The 13,221-nt window shown below is 39.8% G+C and overlaps 1 protein-coding gene across 2 annotated transcripts in view; it reads right to left on the bottom strand.

Annotated features, from left to right (window-relative positions):
- Positions 1-13,221, bottom strand: part of SLC30A8 (solute carrier family 30 (zinc transporter), member 8) — a 50,806-nt gene that overhangs the window by 11,844 nt on the left and 25,741 nt on the right. For both annotated transcript variants that reach the window (XM_011941088.1, XM_011941087.1), the window contains 4 exons: positions 11,726-11,872; positions 6,969-7,122; positions 2,989-3,139; positions 1,315-1,420 (listed from right to left, as the gene is read on the bottom strand). In XM_011941088.1, the coding sequence (XP_011796478.1) occupies positions 1,315-1,420; positions 2,989-3,139; positions 6,969-7,122; positions 11,726-11,872 (558 nt within the window). The remainder of the gene's footprint in view (positions 1-1,314; positions 1,421-2,988; positions 3,140-6,968; positions 7,123-11,725; positions 11,873-13,221) is intronic.

Genomic DNA, 13,221 nt, shown 5'->3' on the forward strand with positions numbered 1-13,221 from the left:
TGATAATGGGGCTGTAAGTGATGAGGTTAATAATGTAAGATCCTACTCGGGCCTAATAGGAGGCCTCAGCAAAGCCTCTGGGACCACTGGCCCCTGCTCCCAGCCATGTTAAGATCTCTAATAAAAGACCCACACCTCTTCTTTGTAGCGGTTCCCACTATTGCATTTCAGTGTAATTTTTTGAATAATCTCTTTCTCCCCTTATTAAAGTATTATCCCCATGAGGACAAAGCCTTTTTTTTTTTTTTTTTTTTTTTAATTTTGTTGAGGTAGGGTCTTACTCTGTCACCCAGACTGGAGTAGAGTGGCGCCATCTCAGCTCACTGCAGCCTCTGCCTCCCAACCTCAAGTGATCCTCCCACCTCAGGCTCCTGAGTAGCTGGGACTACAGGCTTGCACCACAATGCCCAGGTAATTTTTTGTATTTTTTGTAGAGATGAGGTTTTCCCATATTGCCCAGGTTGGTCTCAAACTCCCAGATTCAAGCAATCCTCCCACCTCAGCCTCCCAAACTGTAATTCCTGGAATTATAGGCATGAGCCACTGTGCCCAGCCCATATTTCATTTCACTATACTTTATTTTGAGGGATGGGGTCTCACTATGTTGCCCAGGCTGTAGGGCGGTGCCTATTCACAGGCACAATCCCACTACTGATCAGCACAAGAGCTTTGACCCACTCTGTTTCTGATCTGTGCCAGTTCACCCTTCCTTAGGCAACCTAGTGGTACCCTGTTCCCAGGAGGCCATGTTGATGTTAAACTTAGTGCAGACATCTGAACCTCATAGCACACTACAGCCCAGAACTTCCTAAGAGAGCTGTGTTCTGCTCTGCTCATCTCTGTAACTCTAGTTCTGAGCACATTACCTCGCACGGAGTTGGGGCTCAATAAACACTTGCCAAACAAATAAAGGGTCACCCTTGTTTTCTTCTACTCTGAGATACAATTTGAAAAAATATGTTTAGCTCTAATGCAGCCTAGGAGGTAAATTTATGTAGTTTTTTCTTAGGTCTTTTCCAGGTATATTTAGGGAATAATTTATATTTTTGCAGTATCTCCTCATGGTGTTTATACTTACTGTTTTTACACTGTAAGATATTACATAACAGTTGCTAGAGCAGGAATAGAAGCCAGTTCTTTTTACTTGTTCGCATATGAACAAAATCAAATGATCGTTTTCACAAAAATTCCTTATCACTTTAAATTTTTCCCATAATTCAAATTAACAGTGAGCATGCCTTACAGTCTTTCCCTTTTGTGATTCTAGGGAAGAGAAAACACTGACCCTGGGAGTGATAATAAAATCACTCCTACCTTCCATGAGTAAGATGGAGAAGTCCTTTAAGATAGTGATGGTGCTGGCCAAAACCAGGATGGAAAAGATGAATGTGCAGATTGGGTCGGCTAGTTTATACTCTGGCTAGAAAAAAACAAGGATTTTGGTTAACTGAATTCATACCTCTCTTCCAGAAAGTCTGATTAATAAGTAAACCTCCCTGTGTCTTTCCTTCTTTGTCACTCATTCACCCTTTTGACATGTGTCATCCAACTCAGAGGCAAGACTTTGTTTTTGAAGACTCAATCCTTCCTTTTAGCTTTAAACTACCAGCAAATAAAGAAGTGAGACTACAAGACATGCTCTCCCCATAATTTAAGAACTAAAAGGAAGAATATTCTTAAGTTTGTTCTCAAGAGCCCTGATTTAACTTCTTGAAGATTAATAAAAGTACAGAGTATGTGATGAAAGTATGCACAAATATGCCCACAAGATCCAATGACGTTTTGGCCTTAATTATAATGAGCAGAAGAAAGGATATTACTTGCTCAGAAATTGCATATGGCCAGCATACAGCTGGACTATACTCTTGGTTGACTGGAGTGAGTTTCTTTCTTTGCCTCTCAAGTATTGCACATACTCAAGGCTGGCATCTTTGATGCAGTCTTAAGGGTGTGAACCAAAGTGTCATCCTTGCTCAGTCTCCTCACTGGAACCCTTAGTCTCAGGGTGAAATGTCTGCTTTTCTATCCTTGATGACGTTCTTTGCCACAGAAAAGTCTGTGCCCCACTCTCTTTAAGAAATTCAGCATCAACTCAACTTCTGTAAGTGGACCCTCAAACTCCACGTACCCTTATAATTTTGAACTAGATTTGCCTTAGACTTAAAGCTTTCAGTGATCATTTTGCTCAACTGAATTCAGATATTTTTGTAATTTTTATTTACATGTTTTCCCCTTTTCAGGAAAAGCTGTGAGTCTCTGCAAATTAGACAATTGTGATGCAAACAGACAGAGCTAAATGTTCTTCTCCATTCTGTGCCTGCTAACCCATCTCTCTTACCAGTATTACCAGGTAGAGATCTGTAGTGGATATTTATTTATTTAGGGTCAGAGGCTTACCAGGGAGTCTTTCCCACTTTTCATTAGCACTTTGGCTTTTGGGGGAGAAGCTACCTCTCCCCCATTGTGGGCAATACTGGTGGAACAATAAATCAGGTACCCTAACCTCCCTTCAGCCAAGCAGCAGACACAAGACACAACCTAGGTCAACTGGACTCCCGTTCACAGAAATATCATTCTTCAGAAGTGACAAAAACAGAAAAAAAAAATTTGTTGAGACACATTTATTTCAGTGTGGTGTCTCGGACAGAAGTTGGATCGTTTCTAAAATCTAGATATCAAAATTTGCCCTTATTTCTACTTTGATGTCTGTCTAGGAGCACACACAGTACATTTCAGCCAATAAATATACTTTTTGCTGAAGTGAGCCAGAGATGTTCCCTATTGCTTAGAATCCAAGAACCTGAAGGTATTCACAGTTTTGTTGCTGTTCATCTTAACACATGGCTGAGGGTTTGTTTGCTTGCTTTAGCTTTGCAAAGTAGTTTGTATAGGTAAACAGAGGATGCCCATTCTCTTTAAGTTAATGTTGGAACTTCTGTACTACCTAATCTACGTAAGTACTATGATGGTGGGTAAACTCAAACTCACCTTAAAGTAGATAATAAGTGCACTAATTAGCACACTGATACTCTGAAATAGATCTCCAAGGGCATGCACAAAAGCAGCTCTGACGCTGGCATTGGCTTGCACTTCCTTGTGATTGTGGCCAAGGTGTCTCTGGTGCAAAACCACAGTTAGTCTGAAAGAGAGAACAATGTTCTTAGCACACATGAGATCAGTTTTCAAAATGTAGGCAGCATAATGGAGGAGCTGACAATAACATGCATTATCCAAAATGATGGATAGTTGAAGTATTTATGCTTTAAAAAGAACTATCTTTGACTAATGTTTAAATACACTTGTCATAAAATTTTAATACTTTTATACAAAAACAAACCACAAAGACACACCCAGTTTACTCATTCATCCACCTAATGTTTCTCTGTTTCACACTGAAACTGGAAAGCATCACTTCTTAGATGAAAATCAAGCATTTGACAATGAAGGGAGAAAATCTCCTTTATTGAAGGTTGACTGTCAGGCACTGAGCTGACTTAAAGTCAAGCCTCATTGGGAGCTTAATTAAAAGTACTGGTTTCACATGCAAAAAACACAGAAAGGGATAAATAAGGGAAAAATAAAATAGTGAATTTTATTGAGGTTCTATTTTACCTTTTATTTTACTTAATTTTGTGCATTTTCAAAAGAATTTGAAATTTGAATGATTTCTTAATGTCCAGTGATGAGAATATTGTGCTCATGTATATAAAGCTCTTAATCCAGGAGTAGAAATATATTAATGTATTAAAAATGATCTGGTATGTGTACATATATATATATATATACACAATATACTGCAAAGCTGAGCATCTCTTGTCTCAAAGTGATCAATAGCAAATACTACAAACTATGTACATAATTCTGTTTATCTATACCTTTAAGAGGTATTAGACTACAGGTAAAATCAGAACATTTTCATTGACAGCTTAGTGTTTTGCCTTTCTGAACCTTTTCTAAACATTTTGGAACAAATATTTAAAAATAGCAACATATTGTTCAATGTCATGTATCCCATTCTATTTTCAGGTAAAGTGTCTGTTAAATCTCAGGTCATCACCACAAAGTGGAATGACCACTAGGCATCAAGATCTGATCACTACAGAATGTACAGTTTTCAGTGTTTGGGTAGAAATTCACTCTCCACTAGGAGTTACCATTTAAGGTCCCTTAGACAGCCTGATATGGCTGACAGATCATAGACCCTCATCTGATCTGCCAAGTGTGTTCATCACATTGTCATTCATTCTTTTACTCATCTTACTGACAAAAAGAGACAGGAAAAAAACGTATGTAGTCACTCATATGCAGACACCTGTAAAATCTTGGGCCATAAAGGTGAGTGAAAACAGATGTGGTCATTCCCCAGTGTAGCTTTAAATGTGCTGGAGAAGGTAAAGTTTAAGCACCCTCCTCTCCTCCACACACACAAGTGGAAAATTCTAATTACAATAAGTCCACCAAGAACTGGTACTATGGGTAATACAACAGAGGAGTCTGATTTAGTTAGAAAGACATAACAGCTGAGTTGAACTCAAAAGCTTAAGCTAGAGTTAAATATGCTGAGGGAGGGAAACGTTTCAGGCAGTGAAAACTTAGCAGGCAATAGCCTTCAGGCTCTATTTATAACCTTCATCCTAGCATCTCTTCACAACTTCTATTGGAACTTTCTGTCGTGATTTTGAGTCCCCAAGGGATAGATTTATTCCTGAATCGCGGTTCTGATATCTTTATATTCAAACAATACAGCATCTAGCAGCATTTGAAACCTGTAATCCCAGTTTTTGGAGAAAATATTATAGTCACTCGGCATTCTTATCCATAAATATCTACTCGCACAAAGAAGGCAGAGATTTCCAACCGCCTTGACTTTCTGAGTGTAAAAAGCACCTGCAATTAACATTGTTCACTGCAATGTTCAAAAGCAGTTACAAGAAAAAGAAAATTTGGATGATATCCGTTTAGAAAATCAAACCTGATCATTGAGGCTCCAGATTGATGTGATACTTGGGTAGGTTTGTAGCCTTCATCTTTGTGTAGCATCAAGACAGCCTACGTGACATATGACTCTCAGGAAGTTAATACTTGTATTCTTCCTTCTGCCTCAAGACCATATTGTTCTCCTTATGCAAAGCAGACATTATTGACCCGTAGTCAGCAATATGTGTGCTCTGGCATATTTGTCTCCTAGAGGTGACAGATTTACATTGATCTACTCACACTTGTTCTCCCAGTGCCAATGTGAAACACATTTTCAAGTTAACTGGCTGAAGATGGGGATCTAGTCACTGACAGCAGATCAAACACCATTCTTCTAATTATTTAGCTCAGAGATTTTGAGCAATGGCTCACAAACTGAGAGCTGGGTAAGTGAGATGTCAAGGGGCAAGGCTTTAGAATGACCTGAGGACCTTTTTCAAAGTGTACGTGCTCAGCTATTCTTGAATTCCAGAGATGCCATTGTGCCCCCTCTTAAAATCCACTGTTTAAAACTTCATTTTTCGATCACTGTCTTCTCTACCTTCATGTGAAAATCTACCTCAGAGCATGTATCAAGTTGCATTGCAAGCTAGATAGGGAGATAATAAATAGGCTGAGTTTCCTATTGCTTCTGTAACAAATTACCATGATGTTTTAGCAGCTTAAAACAACACAAACTTATAGTTCTGGAGGTCAGAAGTCTAAAGCGGGTCTCTAGGACTGCATCTTTTCTAGAGGTTCTAGAAGGGAATTCATGTTCTTGTCTTTTCCAGCTTCTAGAGGTCACCTGGCTCCAGGCTGTCTTCTCCATTTTCAACATCAGAAATACAGCATCTTCTCTCCTCTCTGATCTCTTGTCTGCTTCTTATAAGGATGCTTGTCATTATGTGGGCCCACCTGGATAATCCAGGATAATCCCCTATCTTAATATCCTTCATCACATTTGCATAGTTCCTTTTGCCATATGAGATAACATATTCAGAAGTTCCAGGGGTTAGGATGTTTAAATCTTTTTAGGGGAGTGGGTCATTATTCTGTCCACCAACATGATAGCTAACTAGATCACTAGACAGAGAGATGGATGGATGGAGTTTTAAGTAGAGTTGCCCAGAATTAGATCTTCAAATAGGAAGGAGAAATTTGACTCAAAAAGATCAAAGTCCTGGCCTCAAAACCCCATTGCCTGAGCAATCCAGTAGTTCATTTTAGGAAAGGCAGACTCATTTGTCAAGGGACACATGCTCATCTCCTGTAAGAAGATTTAAGACTGCCTAGATAAAAGAATGGACCGGCAGGTTGAAACCAAAGGGAGAATTTAACATAGCACAAGGAAGAATTTTCATGCAGTCACAATGCTGCAAAGATAATAGAGGCTGTTTTTGAGGGAAATAAATTTCCTTTTATGAGTTCTATTAAAATATATGAAACTAATGACCATTTTATGGAAATGTTGCAAAAGAGAATGCAAAAGTAAAACGGGGACTGAAGTAAATACAACTTAGGGTCCTTCCAATGCAGCCCACTGGGAGGCCATCATCTGCTCACCTCACAGAAATGGAACAGTAGTAAGTCACGCCCCATGTGGAACCATCAACATGCCTGAGAGCAGAATGTAAAGGAGCGCAATTCTGGCCTGTGAATCTGGATTAAAATCCTGGCTCTGTACTACTTAACCTCACTGGGCTTCAGTTTCCTGATCTATAACATAGGGGTGTTGTGAACATTAAAGTTGGTAATGTATATCCAAACATCCTAACCCTGCCTCTTGCACACCAGAAGCTTTCAAAACATGATAGCTAGCAGAAGCCAGTATTAAAAAACACTTTAGCTTAAACAAAAGCAGTCAACCTTATTTTCAATCTTAAAACCATTCAAACACTCTGTCTGGCCTCTATCATCTTCACAAGTACTGAGTTTTTAAAAAGTCTTTGTCCAGGTAGAGTTACAGGAGAGCCTCATGGGCACTGTGTGGGGACCAGGGGATGACTTACACAATGTTGGCTGCCACTGCGCAGCTGGAAACGATGATCATCACAGTCGCCTGGATCTGGTAATCCGGATACAGCAGGCGCTCACACGCCAGGTACACCAGCACGCCAGTCACCACCCAGATGCACAGGATGGAGAGCAGGGCACCAAGGATCTCTAGGAATTCAAACACATACAGAAACCCACACACATATAACTCCATCACCTATACCCCCAAAAGTCATAAGACTCTTTGCCACTTACCCCAAAAAGAGGCTTCACACTAGTTCACTCAGTGATTCACAAAGTAAAAGTCTGGACAGATTTTAAAACTAAGAGAAGGAATTTTAATGTTGCATTCATAAAACACCAGCGTGTAAGTCATTATGCTCCATGTTACTAAGTAATTTCCAGCAAATTTTTAGAACATATTAACTGCTGCCTATCCTCCCAACCCCCCACCACCGTTTTCCTTGGGGATCTTAATTTAAACAGGTGCTAAAATGATTGAAACTTATTAGGAGGTAAAATAATGAGACACAGAGAGTAAAATGTGTTTAGAAACTCTTAATTTCACCATAAAACATTTACAACCTGCCAGTGCCAGCACCTTCAATGGAATAAAATAGTGAAAAGGGAAAGCTTCAGAGAGCACTTGAAGAAAATGAGTTTTATTTGCCAATGCAACATATTATAAACACAGAGGTGAACTCAGAGGCTTACTAACACTCTGACTGCATTTTAAGAGCAACAGTAAGGAAAAGAAGCATCAGAATAGAAGCGTTTACATCAATATGTAAAGATAAAATGGTGTTCAATCTGCCCACTGAGGAAAGTGCATTTGCTCACTTAGGAGTTAACACTTCATTCTGACCTTTAATTCAAAACCATAGATAGATTCTAAAAACCCAGAAGGGTCTAGAAACATTCTTTGAGTCAGTGGTCAGGTACAATCCATCATTTAGTCCTTCCCCACTTTAAGCTAATCCCAGAGATTAGCTCCTTTTAAAGCAGAGCAATGTAATATATTATTACTCAGTGTGTGGCAATAATTTCCCAGACTTTAGTCATTTACAGACAACCTTCATAACGTTTTCCAAATCCACATGCTACCTGCCTTATTAACCACTCAATATTTTTTTCAAATAAATTCCCTTTTTATACTTAGCTTCTTCCTAAACAATGTTATCCATGAAATTACATATTTGATGTGCTAGTTTATTTTGTAATGGACATCAGGATGTGTAAGTATTGTCCATGTGATACTTAAAATTATCTGACTAACCAACTGTGGAACATCTCACACTATGGGAAATGCTGATGCAGATGTTTAAGGCATGAGCTCAAGTGTCAGACGTATATGGACTGGCTCTGTGACTTTAGACAAGTCACTTAACCTATCTGAGCCTGAATGTTCTTATCTATATGTATTATAATGATAGAATATATGTAGAATATAATAATAGAGTAATAAAATATACATAGATTATGGGTTAAATTATGTTCCGCCCAAATTTATATGTTAAAGTGCTAATCTTTGGCCAGGTGCGGCAGCTCATGTCTATAATCCCAGCACTTTGTGAAGCCGAGGCAAGCGGATTGCCTGAGGTCAGTAGTTCAAGACCAGTCTGGCCAACATGTTGAAACCCCATCTCTACTAAAAATACAAAAAAAAAAACAAAAAAAAATTAGCTGGGCGTGGTGGTGTGCACCTGTAATCCCAGCTACTCGGGAGGCTGAGGCAGGGGTATTGCTTGAACCAGGGAGGTGGAGGTTGCAATGAGCCAAGATTGTGCCACTGCACTCTAGCCTGGGCAACAGAGCGAGACTCTGTGTAAAAAAAAAAAAAAAAAAAAAAAGTACTAATCTTCAATTCCACAGATTGTGACCTTATTTGAACATAGGGTAATTGCAAATGAAGTTGTTAAGATGAGATCATACTGGAGAAGGATGGGCCCAATATGGCTGGTGTCCTTACTTAAAGTGGAAACCTGGACACAGACATGCACATGGGGAAAATGCCATGTAAAGATGAAAGCAGAGCTCTATGAGCCAAGGAATGACAGACAAAGTTTCTGACAAAGTTTGCCAGAAAACCACCAGAAGCTGAGAGAGAGGCCTGAAACTGATTTCCCCTTACAGACCTCAGAAGGAACCAACCCCACTGACGCCCAATGGCAGACTTCTGTTTTTCCTAACTGTGAGGCAATAAATGTCAGTTGTTGAAACAGAAATGTATTTAAAACCGAGTAATGTATTATTACCCAGTGTGTGGCAATTACTTCCCAGACTTCAGTCATTCATAGACAACCTTCATAATCTGTTATGAAAATTAATAATGTACCCCCAAAATAATGTACCCAATTTGTAGTACATTATTAAGGTAGCCATAGGAACCTAATATGACATACAGCAAACACTCAAGAATCTGTTATTAGTCTACTCAGGCTACTTACAACTCCCCTTTGCAGAAGTTTATGAGGAACAGGCCCAAAAATTTCTGGTTTGCCGGAAATGGAAGTTGAGTCTGTGGATGTCAGGAAGTGTGTTTCCTACCCGTGAAAATCCAAATCAGGGTATGAAAGTGGAGCATGTCTAACTCAAAACCCATGGTTAGGAAGCACAGTGGGAAAAGCGCTGCAGGTGTAAAGCTCAATACCAACAGCAAGAGTCAGGAGTCAGATCTCAAGACAAAACAAAGAGTCAAAAACCCAAAAGTAACTAGTTAGAACAGGAGACACATGAGGATCATTGGTAAATGCTACCATGATTGCTTAAAAAAAAAAATAGCTTAGCTGGGCTCACTGGGTTGACCAGATGATGGGTGTGTTGGGTATGAATGTGTTGGACTCACCTCTATGTCTATAGAGGTGCTGTTTAATATGGTAGCCACCAATCATGCATGGCTGTTTAAAATGAAATTAAGTAAATTTAAAAATCTGGTTCTTCAGTAGCACTAGCCGCATTTAAAGTGCTCAATAGCTACATCATACTGTATATCACAGAATATTGCCCTCGCAGCAGAGAGTTCTATGAACAGCTCAGGGTCTTCCATGGCCACGATACCAAAGTACAAGCAGAGATCTAAATTCTGAGTTCACCCTACGTTTTCAAACCATCTTAGGTTTACAAAACTGCTTTGACAAATGGTATCAGAAAGGGTCAAGTACATGTAAAACTTTACACCGACAAATAATGGGTGCTTAGCCAGAGGTCCATGTTTTCCAAGTGTAGTGCTGTTCAAGCACCGGAAAAAGCATTTTCACATCACATTGTCACGAACTCTCTTTACTGCTGTTTATTGCCTCGTCTCCTGGATGTTAAAGGGAAGCAAGTCAAAACACCTGTGATGATCAGTGGTTTAGTATGAAATTAGGACTTCCTACCATTCTAAACTTAAGAAACTGCAGTCCACAGGTGTCAGTCTACAAGCTGTGACACGTGTCTAGCAGCCCTTTCAGTGAAGGCTGGCCACCCTTGCTCAGCTCTCCGATTTCCTCTACATTGAGGTTCTCAACCAGTGTGAAAATGTGGAATTGTGGCTATTTGTTCACATGATTTGCACAAAATATTCAGTCAGAAGCTCCTCCAGCTGATATAAGGAATAACACAGAGGAGAACTGAAGTTACAGAGTGTGGGGTTGTGGGGGTGGGTAAGGGAGGGATTGTAAAAATGAGTCAAAGTAAAAACCCGTATCAAGACCTAGGTGATGGGTTGATAGGTGCAGCAAACCATGATGGCACATGTTGACCTATGTAACAAACCTAAACATCCTGCACGTGTACCCCAGAATTTATTAAAATTAAAATTTATAAAAGCATACAGTCAAATGTGTTACCAACCAAATTTAGAGACCTCCAAGTTGTTTATTTATGCTGCTTGGTTAAGTTATTTATGTCTGTTTTAGTGCATACATGCTATTTGAAATCCCTATAATTATTAGTTGAGAAAGCTGGAATTTGCCCTGGACTTCTTCTCTCCCTTTCTTAATCAGAGTGGATTCATTTGTCTATTGTTGTGAAATTATTTAAGGAAGCACATGTGAACCACATTAAATAAATGGAAGGCAAGGCTCAGGCACATGTTTCAGCACATGTTTGCTTTCATCCTGTTACAACAGTCAACTGAGCCATAAAAAATGAACACACACCCCTTATCATTACTTTGGCTACTTCCTATACAAGAGTAAGCAGTTACTCAGTGAAGGAACCAGCTGCAAGAAAGGAGAAAAACTAAACTTTCATCCTCTCCTCCTCCTTCTCCTCCTCCTTTTTTGCATTATTGTTGATTGAGTGAGCAAGATATTCAGTTGGACCATCCACTGAATGGCTAAATGCTGTATGTGAGCAGGAAGCCTATATTCTATTCCTGAATCCTCTATAAGAAGTTCTTCAATCTCTGTAACTGTCTTGGGTGCTCCGTGCCTCATTTTGCAACATGGCAGAAGCTTTACTCCTATCCTCTCTTCCAGGGATGCAGAGTAATTTAGTGAATTGTGTTATGTCTGTCACCATGCACAGAGTCCCTGAGGCTGGGGCGGTTGCTGAAGTGATACACGTGTTCCTGTTGTCCCAGAGGACTAGAGATAGCACCATTAATCTGTTATCTGAATTAATATTGAAAACACACATTCCCACATAGACGTTTGTTTTATCCTGTGCATCAGAAATGTGTCTCTAAGGATTTTCCAACAAGGCTTTGCTTTGTATCTTCCATTTTTACCCTTGGTTTGACTTTGCAGCACCAGCCTGCTGTTATTGCTCACTCTATGACCTGTACCTGCTCGGTGCCATCCAAACGTCAGCCGCTTAGAGGGAGGCTTCGATGACAACCACAGGGAGAAGAGACTGAGCAGGAAACTGGTCAGGTCAATTAAGAGGTGGGCAGCATCTGTGACGACAGCAAGACTCCCAGCAAAGTGCCCACCTAGAGAATGCAAAATAGTACACTGTGTTAAGGCCCTAGAATACAGCTAGATTCATAGACATGCTAACCATCGTGGGTGAAAATGCCACAGACTCACAAAACTTTAGAGGAGAAAGAGATCTTAAAGTTGATTTAATTCACTCCTTCTGCAACTCAGAGAGTGGATATGATTTGAACACGTAGACATCAATTTCAAAGGAGAAGCCATTCCTTGGGTAGCAAAGACATAGAGATTAGAAAGTGTGGGGCAGGCACATCTTGGGAACACCTTAGTTAGACTGGGGTAAGAGGATTCAAAAGAGAAAAATACAAGAGGATCAGGCTGAATGAAGCAGTGTGGGCCAGATTCAAAGAGTCTCATAATCCAAACTGAGGACATGGACTTTTGTTTATAAACTAGATGTTGCGATCTGGCCCACAGATGTGTTTTTATTTGACTTATAATTTAATCATCATCTTTACCCTTTCCTTTTTCTCTATTAATTCATATTATCCACCTGAGCTTGAAATCCCTGTACTAAATAATAGGGAGCAGAAAGGAGAAAGGGCAGGTACCTTCCAATGGGCGTCTTGAGTGCTACAATCCAATAAAGCACAGGGATGCAATGTAAGCCATAGAGTCCTGCCTGGCTTTTCCCTTTATTTGATGTGCTCCCTCTACTTCCCTCTAATCCTCCTTTGAGAAAAGACCTCCAGCCTCCAAAATAGAAGTTAAAGAAAAACCTTGCCCTTTCCTTCCCAGACATGGTTTGTTGTTTGAGAGCAATAACCTTTATTGCTCTTACTACATCTTCTTAGCAAAGGGCTTTTGCTGACTGATTGGTTCTCCCTACAGCTGTTTATTGCCTTGTGTACTACAAAATAGCAGACTGTCAGCCATCAGCCCCGCCATCATCAGACTCACCTTGTCTCGCCTAATGATTTTTAAAAATTACATAGATAGCTCATAATTGCAATAATCCCCACAGGCCATTGGCTCTAGCTGTAGTTAATAACTGGTTTGTCAAGGTTTAATGGGCTGAAGCAAAGTAATCTTCGAGCCTGTTACCAAACAGTCAGTACAAAAATCAGAATGATTCATTAGCCAAAAAGCAACATTTTGCTAACAAATCAGCTGTCCTTCCAATTATCCTCTAATGTTGCTCTATCTGCCAAACTTGGTCCTGATGATAAAACTGTGTTAATAAGGCATTATTTCTTGCCTGGAGAATAACTCCATGCAGATAAGCAGTATGCTGCAATCACAGCAATGAGTGATGATGATTCTACGTGCTGGGATGAAATATAGTCTAAATCAAGGAAATGAAGTCAGTCTTACAAAGTCTCTTCAACAGTCTCAGCTGAGGCAG

This window comes from Colobus angolensis, unplaced genomic scaffold (assembly GCF_000951035.1).
Source record: "Colobus angolensis palliatus isolate OR3802 unplaced genomic scaffold, Cang.pa_1.0 Scaffold198, whole genome shotgun sequence".
Lineage (NCBI taxonomy): Eukaryota > Metazoa > Chordata > Mammalia > Primates > Cercopithecidae > Colobus > Colobus angolensis.